This window comes from Mobula birostris, chromosome 7, assembly GCF_030028105.1.
Source record: "Mobula birostris isolate sMobBir1 chromosome 7, sMobBir1.hap1, whole genome shotgun sequence".
In the NCBI taxonomy this organism is placed as follows: Eukaryota; Metazoa; Chordata; class Chondrichthyes; order Myliobatiformes; family Myliobatidae; genus Mobula; species Mobula birostris.
In genome coordinates, this window is record NC_092376.1 from 36,356,071 (window position 1) to 36,371,223 (window position 15,153).

The 15,153-nt window shown below is 42.7% G+C and overlaps 1 protein-coding gene across 9 annotated transcripts in view; it reads right to left on the reverse strand.

Moving 5' to 3' along the window:
- nbeaa (neurobeachin a) overlaps window positions 1-15,153 on the reverse strand; it is a 908,137-nt gene that overhangs the window by 666,182 nt on the left and 226,802 nt on the right. For all 9 annotated transcript variants that reach the window (XM_072262897.1, XM_072262901.1, XM_072262905.1 and 6 more), the window contains one exon: window positions 12,837-12,970. In XM_072262897.1, the coding sequence (XP_072118998.1) occupies window positions 12,837-12,970 (134 nt within the window). The remainder of the gene's footprint in view (window positions 1-12,836; window positions 12,971-15,153) is intronic.

The following is a 15,153-nucleotide window of genomic DNA, read 5'->3' on the forward strand; positions in this document are numbered from 1 at the left end:
GATTGACACCAACCCTACTGTACCCTCCACTGTGCCTACTGTCTCCTTTATTATTTATTGTAGTGCCTGCACTGTTTTGTGCAGTTTATGCAGTCCTGGATAGGTCTGTAGTCTAGTGTAGTTCTTGTGTCCTTTCTTAGTTGTTCAGTGTAGTTTTTGTATTGTTTCATGTAGCACCATGGTCCTGGAAAACGTTGTCTCATTTTTACTATGTTCTGTACCAGCAGTTATGGTTGAAATGACAATAAAAAGTGACTTGACTTCTATTATTCCTTCCAAAGTGGATGATCTCGTATTTACCAATAATGTATTCAATCTGCCAGACCTTGGCCCACTCACTTAACCTATCTATATCCCTCTGCAGACTCTCCACATCCTCTGTACAATTTGCTTTTCCACTCAGTTTAGTGTCATCAGCAAATTTTGCTATGCTACACTCAGTCCCCTCTCCCAACTCATCAATGTAAATGGTAAATAGCTGTGGACCCAGAACCGGCCCCTGCAGCACCCCACTCACCACTGACCGCCAACCAGAGAAACACCCATTTATACCAACTCTCTGCCTTCTATTGGTTAACCTATCCACTATCCATGCCAATACACTTCCTCCGACTCCATGCATCCATTTTATTTGTAACTCTCGTGCGGGACCTTATCGAACGCCTTCTGGAAATCCAAGTATATGACATCCACCTGTTCCACTCTATCCACTGCACTCATTATGTCCTCAAAGAACTCCAGTAAGTTTGTCAAACAGGACCTGACCTTTCTGAATCCATGCTGCGTCTGTCTAATGGAACCACTCCTTTCTAAATGTTTTGTTATTTCTTCCATAATGACAACTTCAAGTATTTTCCCAACTACAGACATTAAGCTAACTGGCCTATAGTTGCACATCTTTTGCCTGCATTCTTTTTTAAAAAGTGGCGTGACATTTGCTGTCTTCCAATCCGCCGGGACCTGCCCAGAATAGAGAGTTTTGATAAATGATTACCAACGAGTCTGCTATAACCTCCACCAATTCCTTCAGCACCCTGGGATGCATCCCATCAGGACCAGGGAATTTATCTACCTTCAGGCCGTCTAGTTTACACATCACTATCTCTTTAGTGACAGTGATTTTATCAAGGTCCTCACCACCCATTTCGTCCATAACATCCTTCTTTGGCGTATTAGAAGTATCCTCCACCGTAAAGACTGACAGAAAATAGTCGGTCAATGCCTCAGCCATTTTCTTAACACCCAATATCAACTTCCCCTTATCATCTTCCAAGGGGCCTACGTTGACTTTAGCCACCCTCTTCCGCTTTATATATTTATAAAAACTTTTGCTCTGTTTTTATATTTCGTGCTAATTTATTTTCATACTCTATCTTCCCTTTCCTTATTTCTTGTTTAGTTGTTCTCTGTTGCTTTTTAAAGTTTTCCCAATCCTCCAGTCTCCCACTACTCTTTGCAACTTTATACACATAAGCTTTTAATTTGATACTATCTTTTACTTCCTTAGTTATCCAAGGCTGGCTTTCCCCACACTTACTGTCATTACTTTTGACTGGAATATATTTTTATTGAGCACTGTGAAAAATCTCTTTCAAAGTATTCCACTGTTCCTCAACTGTCCTAACAAATAGCCTGTGCTCCCAATCCACATTAGCCAACTCCTCCCTCATCCCGTTGTAGTCTCCCTTGTTCAAGCATAATACACTAGTTTTAGATCTAACTATTTCATCCTCCATCTGAAAGCGAAATTCAATCATACTATGATCACCCTTTCCAAGAGGATCCCTGACTACAAGATCGTTAACCTTACCTGTCTCATTGCACAGGACTAGATCTAAGACAGTATTTTCCCTTATAAATTCACTAACATGCTGCTCAAGAAAGCCATCACAGATGCATTCTATGAAGTCCTCCTCAAGACTTCCTTGATCAACCTGGGTGACTTCCTTGACCAACCTCATTCACCCAATCTATGTGGAAGTTAAAATCCCCCATGACAAATGCTGTTCCGTTCTTACAAGCCTCAGTTATTTCTTGGTTAATCGCCTCTGCCACTGCAATATTTTTATTAGGTGGCCTATAGACAACATCCACCAGTGATTTTTTTCCCTTTAGTATTCTTAATCTCTACCCAGATGGACTCAACATTCTGCTCCATAGATTTTATATCGTCTCTCACAATCGCCCTGATCTCATCCTTAATCAAGAGCGCCATCCCACCTCCTCTGCTTTCCTGCCTATCTTTCCGTATTACCTGATACCCTTGGATATTTAATTCCCACTCATCTCCACCTTGCAACCAGGTTTCTGTAATGGCCACTAAATCATAAGCCTTGGTACTGATCAGTGCTACAAGTTCACTAAACTTCTTTCTAATACTACAGGCATTTAGATAAAGTGCCCTTATACTCATTTTGTCCTTTTAGAATCTCGTGACCTATGCGATGCCTTTTACTTTTATGCACTCTACCCTTACATTTTTCTTCATTAACTCTGGCTTTGGTCTCTGCATCACTTCCCTTCTCTTTTCTGTATGGGTTCCTATCCTCCTGCCATATTAGTTTAAAGCCTCCCCAACAGCACTAGCAAACAATCTCCCTAGGACATTGATCCCGGCCCTGTCCGGATGTAGACTGTCCAGACAGTACCGGTCCCACCTCCCCCAGAAGCGGTTCCAATGCCCCAAAAATCTGAAACCCTCCCTCCTGCACCACCACACAAGCCACATATTCATGCTAGCTATCCTGTTATTCCAACTCTGGCTAGCATGTGGCACCGGTAATAATCCTGAGATGATTACCTTTGAGGTCCTACTCTTTATTTATCTCCTAGCTCCCTAAATTCAGCTTGTAAGACCTCATCCCGCTTTCTTCCTATATCGTTAGTACCTACATGCACGACAGCTGGCTGCTCACCCTCCCCTTTCAGAATGCCCTGCAGCGTCTCCGAGACATCTCTGACCCTTGCACCCAGGAGGCAACACACCATACGGGAGTCCCGTTTGTGGCCACAGAAGCTCCTTTCTATTCCCCTTACCATGGAATCCCCTACCACAACAGCTCTGCCACTCTTTTTCTTGCCCTCATGCTCAGCAGAGCCACCCATGGTGCCATGATCCTGTCTACTGCTGCCTTCACCTGATGAGTCATCTCCCCCAACAGATTCCAAAGCGGTATATCTGTTTTGGAGGGAGATGACCGCAGGAGACTCCTGTACTACCTTCCTATTGGTCACCCATTCCCTATCTTTCCTTAGCAGTAAATGTGCTATCCACAACATTCTCAGCATTTGGATGCTCCAAAGTGAGTCCATGCACAGCTCCAGTGCTGGCATGCGGTCCATCAGGAGCTGCAGCTGGACACTTACTGCACACATAGTCTTCAGGGATACTGACAGCCTTCCTGAGTTCCCACATGTCACAGGAGGAGCATGGCACGGGTCTGAGCTCATCTGCCATGACAGAGCAACAATGTTAGCAGGAGGACCACAGGAGAAAGGGAAGAGCCTGCTGGGGAAGTCGAAGACTGTTATCTGTGAGTCTCTGCAAATCAGTTCTTCGCCTTGACCTTTCTTCGCTGAAGCCCCTTCTGGGCCAAAGCCCTCTCACTCCGCTGCCCGTTCCAAACACTGTCCGCTGTATATAGCCGTCTTCTTTTTAAACTCTTCCCACTCTCTACTGGCTCACGTCACATGCCTGCGCAGTCTTGCCTCTCTTTACCCCGAGTAGTAAAATGCCTTCGCCCCAGAAATCCCTTCCGACATTCTACTTGCAGCCTTCTTGCTTCAAATCTTTTGTTAGCCATGATTGCACTGTGTGTCCAACAGCATCTCATTACAAAACCATCCTATTAATCCTCATAAATTATGAATTTTGTGTCTAAATGTTTGCCAGCACTAATCTAATAGGTCTAATAGCAGTCGTAGGATCAGGGCCAGTAGCTAAAATTGTCAAACAGACTGATGCAATGTTTCACCTATTCCATTAACAAACAGCATTACCTTAACATACTGTAGGACCGATATTTGATACACACAAAAAAAATACTGGTGAGGAAAGGAGAGAAATTGATTGCTTTCACCAAAGGAAGTTTATAACAAAATTGGTAATGATGGAAAAGTGGGATGGGAGAAAAAAGGGCAGGATGAGGATGCCATTATCAATGGTTTCATCATTGTCAGCAATTACACCACAGGAGCAACTTTCCCATCAGTCCATCAGGATTAGATTACCAGTACACTGACACACCTCTCCCCCTCTGATTAGTAACACAAGTTCACATGGGATGTTCTATTCAGTGATTTTCAGTGTACTTAGTTAATGGCCTTTGTACACAAATTGTGAGATCTAGGTATGAAACTGCAATACTGTTAAACATAAACACAGTTAAGCATGTGTTAGATACTGAGCCCTAACAGTTAGAAATTAATCGTATCTACTTAATGGAAACCCAGTAAGTTCAGCATTAGCTGAATCTAGTACTGTATTTAGCAGGATATGGATATGAGTATACATTCTCTGATTTTGATGACTTGAGCTATTAAGCTTCTTCCAACATGGGCACAGTGGTTAGCACAATGCTTTTCCAGCACAGGGTGTCAGATTTCAATCCTGGCATCCTCTGTAAGGAGTCTCTGTGCATCCTCTCCATGGAATCTGTGGGTTTTCTCTGGTTTCCTCCCACAGTCCAAAGACATACCAAGTAAGTTAATTGGTCATTGGTCATTGTAAACTGTCCCATTACTAGGTTAGGCTTAAATTGGGGTTGTCAAGGGTTGCTGGGGGGTGCAGCCTGAAGGGCTGGAAAGGCCAATTCTGGGTGGGAGGGAGTGAGGGATGGATAGGTGGACAAACATTTTCTGTCCCAAAGGGGCATTTACCTGGCACTGGATTCTATAGTTAGCTGTTCCTCCTGGCTTTTTCATCACCTGCCTGGAGGGTATCATCCTTTCAAGGATACAGAACATTTCTTCTCATTTTCAATTTTCACTACCAAGACTCCAGTTTTGTGGCCAAATACTGTGCACACATTTTCTCCAATAACAAATCATTTTGCTCTTTTTCCCCCAAATACAAAGCAGTAACAGATTGTCTCAGCATTGCTACAACCACAATGCAACTCATCTATAAGGAATGCAAGTTGTTAACCTCTTGTACAGCCAATCAACGAACTGGACAATAAAGTCATTGTAATAGAAACTCCTTTCTTATTGGGCATCTCTGGAAATGTAGCTTATTAGCCCCTCGCTAACAGCATCTGGACACCACGGCGAGAGACCCATCTTTCTCAGGCAAGAGTATTGGTCCTTCCTCCTTGAAGCCATTCATCTGCACAAAGCACCTTGCGCAACAGGGGCGGCATCCTCAGCCATCTCCCATTCTGTCTTCTTCCAACTCCCACCAAAAAAGACCTCAACCTACACCAGGGTCCCTCACAAAACCTCTCTGCCCAGCATTCTCTAGAACTTTTCCCAATTCCTCCAACACACACAAAATGCTGGAGGAACTCAGCAGCCCAGGTAGCATCTATGGAAAAGAAGTACAGTCAACATTTTGGGCCATGACTCTTCGGCAGAACTGTTGAAAAAAAGATGAGGAGTAGAGCTAAAAGGTGGGGGAGGGGAGAGGGAAACACAAGGTGACAGGTGAAACTGGGAGGGGGAATGAAATAAAGAGCTAGGAAGTTGATTGGTGAAAGAGATACAGGGCTGGAGAAGTGGGAATCTGATAGGTTAGGATAGAAGGCCATGGAAGAAAGGGGGTTTGGAGCACCAGAGGGCAGGCAAGGAGATAAGGTGAGAGAGGTAAAAGGGGATTGGGACTGGTGAAGTAGAGGGCAGGGAGGGGGGTATTACCAGGAATTCACGAAGTCAATGTTCATGCTTTCAGGTTGGAGGCTACCCAGATGGAATACCAGCTGTTGTTCCTCCCTCCTGAGTGGAGAAGGCCATGGATTAACAAACTGGAATGGGAAAGGGAAGTGGAATTAAAATGGGTGGCCACTGGGAGATTCTGGTTCTTCTGGCAGATGGAGCACAGGTACTCAGCAAAACGGTCTCCTAATCTATGTCAAGTCTCACCAATAGACAGGGACTGTTTGGGGCCCTGAATGGTAGAGAGGGAGAAGGTGTAGGGGCAGGTGTAGCACTTGTTCTGCTTGCAAAGATAAGTGCCAGGAGCGAGATCTGTTTAGAGGGACGAATGAACAACGGAGACACGTAAAGAGTGATCCCTGCAGAAAGCAAAAAGTTGGGGTGGTGGGGTGGGCCGGGAGGGAAAGATATGCTTAGTGGTGGAATCCTGTTGGAGATGACAGAAGTCCGCAAATTATGTGCTGGACGCAGAGGCTGGTAGGTGGCAGGTGAGGACAAGAGGAACTCTATCCCGGGTAGGGTGGTGGAAGGATGGGGTAAGAGCAGACGTGCGTTGATGGTGGAGGAAGGGAAGCCCCTTTCTTTGAAAAAGGAGGACATCTCCTTTGTCTGGAATGAGAAACCTTATCCTGAGAACAGATCCGGCAGAGATGGTGGAATTGAGATAAGAGGATTATGTTTTTACAAGTAACAGGGTGGGAAGAGGTATAGTCCATTTTAATTCCACTTTCCATTCCCATTCCAATATGTCAATCCATGGCCTCCTCTACTGTTGCAATAAGGCCACACTCAGGTTGGAAGAACAACACTTTATATTATGTACGGGTAGCCTCTAACCTATTGGCATGAACATCAATTTCTCGAACTTCCGTTAGTGCCCCCCCGCCCTCATTTCACCAGTCCCCACCCCCCTTTCACTCTCTCACCTTACCTCTTGCCCGCCTACAGCCTCCCTCTGGTGCTCCTCCCCTTTTTTCTCTCCTCCATGGTGTTCTGTCCTCACCTACCAGACACTCCCCCTTCCCCAGCCCTGTATCTCTTTCACCAATAAACTTCCCAGATTATTTCTTTCACCCTCCCCCTCCGGGTTTCACCAGTCACCTTGTGTTTCTCTCTCCCCTCCCCTATCTTTTAAACCTACTTCTCATCTTTTGTTCTGCAGTCCTGCCAAACGGTCTCGGCCCAAAATGTCGACTGTACTTTTTTCCATAGATGCTGGCTGGCCTGCTGAGTTCCTCCAGCATTTTGTGCCTGTTGCTCGGATTCCTAGCAATTGCAGATTTTCCCTTGTTTGTGAACAAAGCTCCTTATCTCAGCTCAAACCCAAACAGGCTGAAAGCAGAACAAACTGCTCTTACAGAACTGCTAAAATGAAATACCTACAGAATAGCAGTAAAAATCTTAATCAGGGCATTACATCGGTGGTGGGGAAAATGCTAGAATCAGTTATCGAAGATGCAATAACAGCACATTTGGAAAGCGGTGAAATCATCGGACAAAGTCAGCATGGATTTGTGAAAGGAAAATCATGTCTGACGAATCTCAGAATTTTTTTGAGGATGTAACTAGTAGAGTGGATAGGGGAGAACCAGTGGATGTGGTATATCTGGATTTTCAAAAGGCTTGTGACAAGGTTCCACACAGGAGATTAGTGTGCAAACTTAAGACACACGGTATTGAGGGTATGGTATTGATGTGGATAGAGAATTGGTTGGCAGACAGGAAGCAAAGAGTGGGAATAAACGGGACATTTTCAGAATGGCAGGCAGTGACTAGTGGGGTACCGCAAGGCTCAGTGCTGGGACCCCAGTTGTTTACAATATATATTAATAACTTAGATGAGGGAATTAAATGCAGCATCTCCAAGTTTGCGGATGACACGAACCTGGGCGGCAGTGTTAGCTGTGAGGAGGATGCTAAGAGGATGCAGGGTGACTTGGATAGTTTAGGTGAGTGGGCAAATTCATGGCGGATGCAATTTAATGTGGATAAATGTGAGGTTATCCACTTTGGTGGCAAGAACAGGAAAACAGATTATTACCTGAATGATGGCCGATTAGGAAAAGGGGAGGTGCAACAAGACCTGGGTGTCATTATACACCAGTCATTGAAAGTGGGCATGCAGGTACAGCAGGCGGTGAAAAAGGCGAATGGTATGCTGGCATTCATAGCAAGAGGATTTGAGTACAGGAGCAGGCAGGTACTACTGCAGTTGTACAAGGCCTTGGTGAGACCACACCTGGAGTATCGTGTGCAGTTTTGGTCCCCTAATCTGAGGAAAGACATTCTTGCCATAGAGGGAGTACAAGGAAGGTTCACCAGATTGATTCGTGGGATGGCAGGACTTTCATATGATGAAAGACTGGATGAACTAGGCTTATACTCGTTGGAATTCAGAAGATTGAGGGGGGATCTGATTGAAACGTATAAAATTCTAAAGGGATTGGACAGGCTAGATGCAGGAAGATTGTTCCCAATGTTGGGTAAGTCCAGAACGAGGGGTCACAGTTTGAGGATAAAGGGGAAGCCTTTTAGGACCGAGATTAGGAAAAACTTCTTCACACAGAGAGTGGTGAACCTGTGGAATTCTCTGCCACAAGAAGCAGTTGAGGCCAATTCATTGGCTATATTTAAGAGGGAGTTAGATATGGCCCTTGTGGCTAAGGGGATCAGGGGGTATGAAGAGAAGGCAGGTACAGGGTTCTGAGTTGGATGATCAGCCATGATCATACTGAATGGCGGCACAGGCTCGAAGGGCCAAATGGCCTACTCCTGCACCTATCTTCTATGTTTCTATATTACAAAATTAATGCAGCACAAAATTGACTTGCTCTCTTCCCTTCATTGAACAAGCATGGTGAAGTCTAACTAATTTTACCTTCCTGAAGTAAATATATATTAAGGACTGTTAGATTCCATTTATTTTTAAACATTTTAAGTGATTCTTATTGGCAACAACGGTACAATATTGCAGCACTGAGATACCAAGTTCCCAGTGATGCTCAGTTTCAGTCCCACCAAGCCCAAATAACTTACTGCAGCATTGGTTCAATCATTACCACCTTGTCCTTATTTGATGCAGGGCTTCGACCAGAAATATTGACAAATTCACTTCCCACCTCCACCACAGATAGTGCTCAACCTACTGAATTCCTCCAGCAGACTGCTGCTCCAGATTCCAGTGTTAAGTCACTGAACAATACAGCATGAATACATGCTATTCAGCTCTACAGCCCATGGCAACATGGTGCCCAACCAGATAGTCCCAATTCCCTGTGTTGGACCCATATCCCTCTAAGCCCCACCCATCCATGTACCTATTCAATTTCTCCTTAAATGACACTATTGTACCTGCCTTCACCATTTAGTCTAGCAGCTCATTCCATATACTTACTGCCCTCTGTTGAAAAGGTTGCTCCTCAGATCCCCTTTATATCCTTCCTCTTTCACCATGAACCTCATTTTTGACTCCCCCTACCCTAGGGAAAAGTCTATTTGTTTGTTGCTCCAGATTCCAGCACCTGCAGTCTCGTGCCTCAAAGGTAATAATTATTGGCTAGACATTAAAGTAGCATTTAACCAATTACAGCATTAAGAATCTGATGCACAATTGACTTGGAGCCAATTGTGCACTGGCTAATATTATTTCAAGGGCAAAGAAAGATTACTTTTATTTCTGAAGATCATTCATTTTTGAATACCATATTACTGCAAGAGCCAAGTATAATGTCCTCAACTTAACTGTCCTCAGCAAATTCATGAATGATCATCCCTACACAAAGCCAAAAGTTAAAATGTTAAGTTATAATTGGAGAGCTCACCTCCATATGCAATTCTTCAGATAGTAAAACAATTCATCCTGGCATACAGCAAGATATGGAAAAAAGAGAAACACAGGAAATTGCAGATGCTAGAATCTGGAGCAATGAACAAGATGCTGGAGGACCTCCAGATCAGGAAGGGAAATGCAGAGTCAATATTTCAAATCAAAACTTTGCATCTAGACTGAAGGACAGAGGTCAGTGAACCAATATGAAAAGATTAAGGGAAGGAATGGATCACATTGAAAATATAGGTTCAAGCTGATAAACGGCACGTAACTTGTAGTACAAGCTATGAGAAATCCACCAACTCCCTAACCATCACCCTTTTCCAGTCCACAACACTAAAATAAATGTCTTTAAATCTCCTGCATCAACAGAGATTATACAAACAAGCTATAAAATAATGGCTAAAAGAACAGGTTAGAGGATGGTAATCCTGCAGCAAGTTACCCATCTTCTGACTTTCACAGGCATCCTATTATTTATAAGGTAGATATTAAGAACATGAAGAGCGTACTAGAAGCAAGAATAGGTGCACCTCAAAAATTATACTCCAACGTGCAATAAACAGCTGATCAATCCCACGATCTTCAGATCAGATCAAAGCTCCATAATCCTGTCACAATTGAACAATAATTGAAAAGTGGAGGAAATGAGCAACAGCTCCAGCCATACCCCCATTCCCAAAGATAAAGGAGTCCTGTATTTGAGTACCTAAAAGTCATAAAGCTGTCAATAAATGCAGAGGACCTCGGTCTTCAGAGATGTCCCTAAATCAACTTGACTGCAAATGAGGCAGGGACCCCATGAGTTTAACATTGCCATATATGCTAAGTGATAATGGCAGACATTTCAGCTTCTACAGGATTAATCCACCTTAACTGGCCCCAAACTCTTTCAAAAGGGCCCACAAATCCACTACAGATGATCAGGAGATTGTCTTGGCTTTTTTACTGAGGTTTTCATAAAACACAGAACAGTACAGCGCTGAACAGGCCATTTAGCCCAGTATGTTGTGCTGATCTTGATGCCAATTTGTATCAAATATCCTCCTCCTGTGCATCTATATTCTTTTCATATTCATGTATCAATCTAAAAGACTCAAACTCCACCAAACCAGCTGCTTCAACTACTGCTCCTGGTTATTCATTCTAAGCAACTACCACTCTGCACAAAAAAAATTAACATTTCCTTTAAACCGCCCCCCCCCAAAACATTAAAAACATTCCTTGCTTTAAACTCCCCCTCCCCCAGTGACTGAATGGGGCTAAAAAGATGAGGAGTAGTTGCCTGAGCAGCCTCCTTCTAGGACAGGTCAAATGAGCAGGCATTTAACTGCAAGAAAATGGGGAGAATAGAGTGGACAGAGATTCAGATCATTGAAGGGGACACTGAAAGAGAAAGGCAAAGTGAAGAGGAAGAGCAAAGGGCAAAGAGCTAATCAGATACCTGCAAAACTATGCATAAACAATAAGCACATTAAGTCCACAGCAGAGTGGAGACACATGAGACTGCATGCAGTCAATGTTTGTCAATCCTTCAAGTCTTGATACTAGGATTCCACCCAAAATGTCAACAAACTTACCCTGCCCTCAACCACCCCCCCAGCCGCCCCCGCCCACACCCAGCCCCCCCCCCGAGAGATGCTGCTTAACCCCAGCAGATTATCTGTTGACATCAGCATCTGGTCTCCAATTATCTTGGAACTTCCTTCTGCTAAACAAAAGGAATTAAATTTCCACCAAGTCAATGTGGGAGTGGCTGTACTACCACCTCCCCATTTGAAAAGAATTCAGAGAGAAATTTAATTTCAGAGAATTAGTGTGGAAGAAATTTTTCATCAAATTCAAGATATTGTCCAAGAAGATACTGTTAATCTTATATAGTTTATATAGTATCTTATAAGATACTGTTAATCAATATAACCTTAGATCTTATATAGTTATCTTATATCCTACTTGTGTTCCTGTTTCTTATTTTAAAATCTGAATAGTTAGCTTTGTCTCTTTCCATAGGTCATTACCGATGTGAAATTTCAAGCATTCACTTTCTTTATTTCCATATCTTCTCAGATATAAATCACTTTATAAATCTACTACATTGTTGAGAAAATATTAGTCAATGTCCAGTCAGGGTCCTGCAGCATCTATAGGTACCCCAAGCCTGTTCAAGCAATGTTAGGGAAATGGCACCTGAACAACAGAAAGGCAGGTAACATGGCAGACGCTACATCTACTGTGACCATCAGAAAGGAAACATGCACTGATGAAAAATGAAAAAGTTGACCAAGCTATCACAAAATAAGTAAGTTATACATTCTTGCCATGACTGTATCGATTTCCTCTGGGTGCTCCGGTTTCCTCTCATTCTAAAGGTGTACAGGTTAGTAGGTTAATTGACCACATGGGTGTAAATGAATAGCACGGGCTCGTTGGCCTGAAAAGACCTGTTACCATACTGTATCTTTAAATAGAAATTTAAAAAATAATAATAAAGGCCTCTTGGAATCTCCAAAAGCACTGAAGCTGGAAAGATGTACCTAGCAGTGCATTGGAGCTGCTACAATTTATGAGTGATTGATTGTAGAAGTTATGAAGTTGTAGAAAATGTGAACAAAATGAATCCTCTCTTGTTTTGGATGGGAAGAAGTGTGTTGAGGGCAGAAATTAGGGAATGAGAACAGATTTAGTTGATAGCACCTAAATCTAAATGTTTCAGAGCTGTGGTTGATGCCAACAATATTATAAATGATTGCATGCCTTTCCATAAGTCAAAAGCCTTCAATCACCTGCACTGTAGACATTGATCACTTTTTTAAAATTCTTTTAACATGATTGAATATATCACATCAGTTATGGATATATATGCATTTTTGGATAATTTTAGTTTAATTTGTCACTAACAAGACAACGATTGCAAAGAGAAAAGGTAAAGAAAGTGGGGTGAACAGTGTCAGTGAACAGGTGAATAAAAATCAATTATTTTTGCGGCTTACAGCTTTCCTCATATATTCCTCAATTTCTTGTTGTATTTCCTTCTCATTAATGCTCCCAACTTTGACATTTAAAACATTATGATATCATTTATATTTTTCCCAAAAAAGGATAACACATTTATGCACTTTTTTCATGTTGAACTTACCAAACCGTAGTCTCTATTTGAGTGTCATTTGGCTGATGACAGTCCAACTGTGCAAAAAGTGGGAAAAGAACTTGAATCCCACCAACAGAATGGATTGCACTGTGGATTGAATGTGTCACAATTGCTTTGACATCCTACAGCAAAAAGAGCAAAAGAAAAAAAACATAATTTTACTTAAAACGATTTCCATTTATATAAGAACCTTAACTTTACAAAATGGTCCTAAGGCACTGCATTTGAGTATTATCAGACAAAAATTGACACTAGGGTGCATAAGGATAAATAAGAAACAATGACTAAACAATGTGCTTCAAAGGAAAAGAAAGTGGAAAAGCAAATAAGTTAATAGAAGCAATTACAACACTACTTAACCTTGAACACTTGGTTGTAGGCTTGCCCACAAATTAAATTCAGGCTTGGTCAACATTCTGATGAATACACTTTTAAAGGTTACAGATTTGAAGGAGATCAGACATATAGAGGTAAAAACAAAGGAAGAATTTTTTTAAAAGATGTGATTTTTTAAAATCAAAATGTTGCTGAATTAGAAACTAATGTGATACAGCAAGCAAAGGATGGTGGTGCAGGCCCTCAAGGATCAACACATTCAATTTCCAAAGAGGCAGTTTCAAACACTGAATAGAACATACCATATGTCATCAAGAGGACTAACTCAGAATATCCCTGTTTTTGATCAACCTCATTTGGCTGGTAAAGTATGCATTTTCTATTGCATTCTTAACCTACTCAGGTTAGGTTTGCCAATAATTAGGACTCTGAATTAGTCAACTGAAATTCAGATATTCTCAAGTTTATAAACAGAAGAAAGAAAATCAATCAGGGAACACACACACAAAATGCTGGAGGAACTCAGCAAGCTAGGCAACATCTATAGAAACAGCTGACATTTCAGGTCAGGACCCTGCATCTGGACTGGAAAGGAAGGGGGAAGATACCAGAATAAGGAGGTGAGGGAAGAAGGAGGACAAGCTAGAAGGTGATAGGTGAAGTGAGGTGGGGGGAGGGGGAAATGAAGTAAGAAGCTGGGAGGTGATTGGTGGAAAAGGCAAAGGGCTGGTGAATAAGGAATCTGATAGGAGAGGAGAGTGGACCATGGGAGAAAGAGAAAGAAGAGGGGCACTAGAGGAGGTGATAAGCAGGTGAGGAGAAGAGGGAAGGTAAAAAATACTGAAAGAATAAATTGATGTTCATCCATCCAGTTGCAGGCTACCTAGATAGAATATGAGGTGTTACTCCTCCATCCTAAGAGTAGTGGAACAGGAATGGGGATTGGAATTTAAATGGTTGGCTACTGGGAAATTCCACTTTTTGCAGATGGAGCCAAAGTGCTCGACATAGCAGTCCCCCAATTTACATTGGGTTTCACCACTGTAGAGGAGGCTGCATCTATAAAGTAGACAACCCCAACAAATTTGTAAGTGAAGTGTTGCCTCATCTGAAGGAACTGTTTGTGGACTTGAATGGAAGTGAGAGAGGAGGTGAATGGGCTTGTGTAGCACTTCTGTCACTTGAAGGCACAGTAGGGAGGGTGGAATGGAGAAGGGAATCACGGAGGGACCAATCCTGTGGAAAGTGAAGAGTAGGGAGGAGGAAAAGAGTTGTTTAGTGATAGAATCCTGTTTAACATGGCAGTATTTGCAGAGTGTGATGAGTATGGATGCATTGGCTCATGGGGTGGTAGGTGAAGACAAGAAAACTTCTAGCCCTGTTAAGTCGGCTGGAAAATGGGGTGAGCATGGATGTCTGAGAAATGGAGGAGATGCTGGTGAGGACAGCATCAATGGTGGGGAAAGGAAACACCATTCTTTGAAGAAGAAACACATCTCTGATGTCCTGGAAAGGAAAGCATCATCCTGGGTACAGATACAGCAGAGACAAAGGAAATGAGAAAAGGGAAATGGCATCAAAAGTTACGGGGAGAAAGCCAGAGAGTGGGGCTGAGGAGGGGATAAAGGGATCAGCCAAATGGCCTAGTTCTGCTCCTATGTCTTGTGGTCTTATGGAAATACATTTTTGCGGGAGACAGGGAGGGAAGAGATACAGTCAAGAAAGCTGTGGAAATCAGCAGGCTTATAGAAGATATTGGTAAACAATTTGTCTCCAGAGATGGAAACATAAGATTGAGAAATGGAAGAGAGGTATCAGAAATAGATCAAGTGAATTAAAGGGCAGGGTAACAGTTAGAAACAAAATTGACCAGCTCATCGTGGGTAGTAGCACCAATACAGTCATCAATGTAGGGCAGAAAGAATTGGGACACATTATCAGGGAAGGCTTGGAACATGTTCTGTTCCAC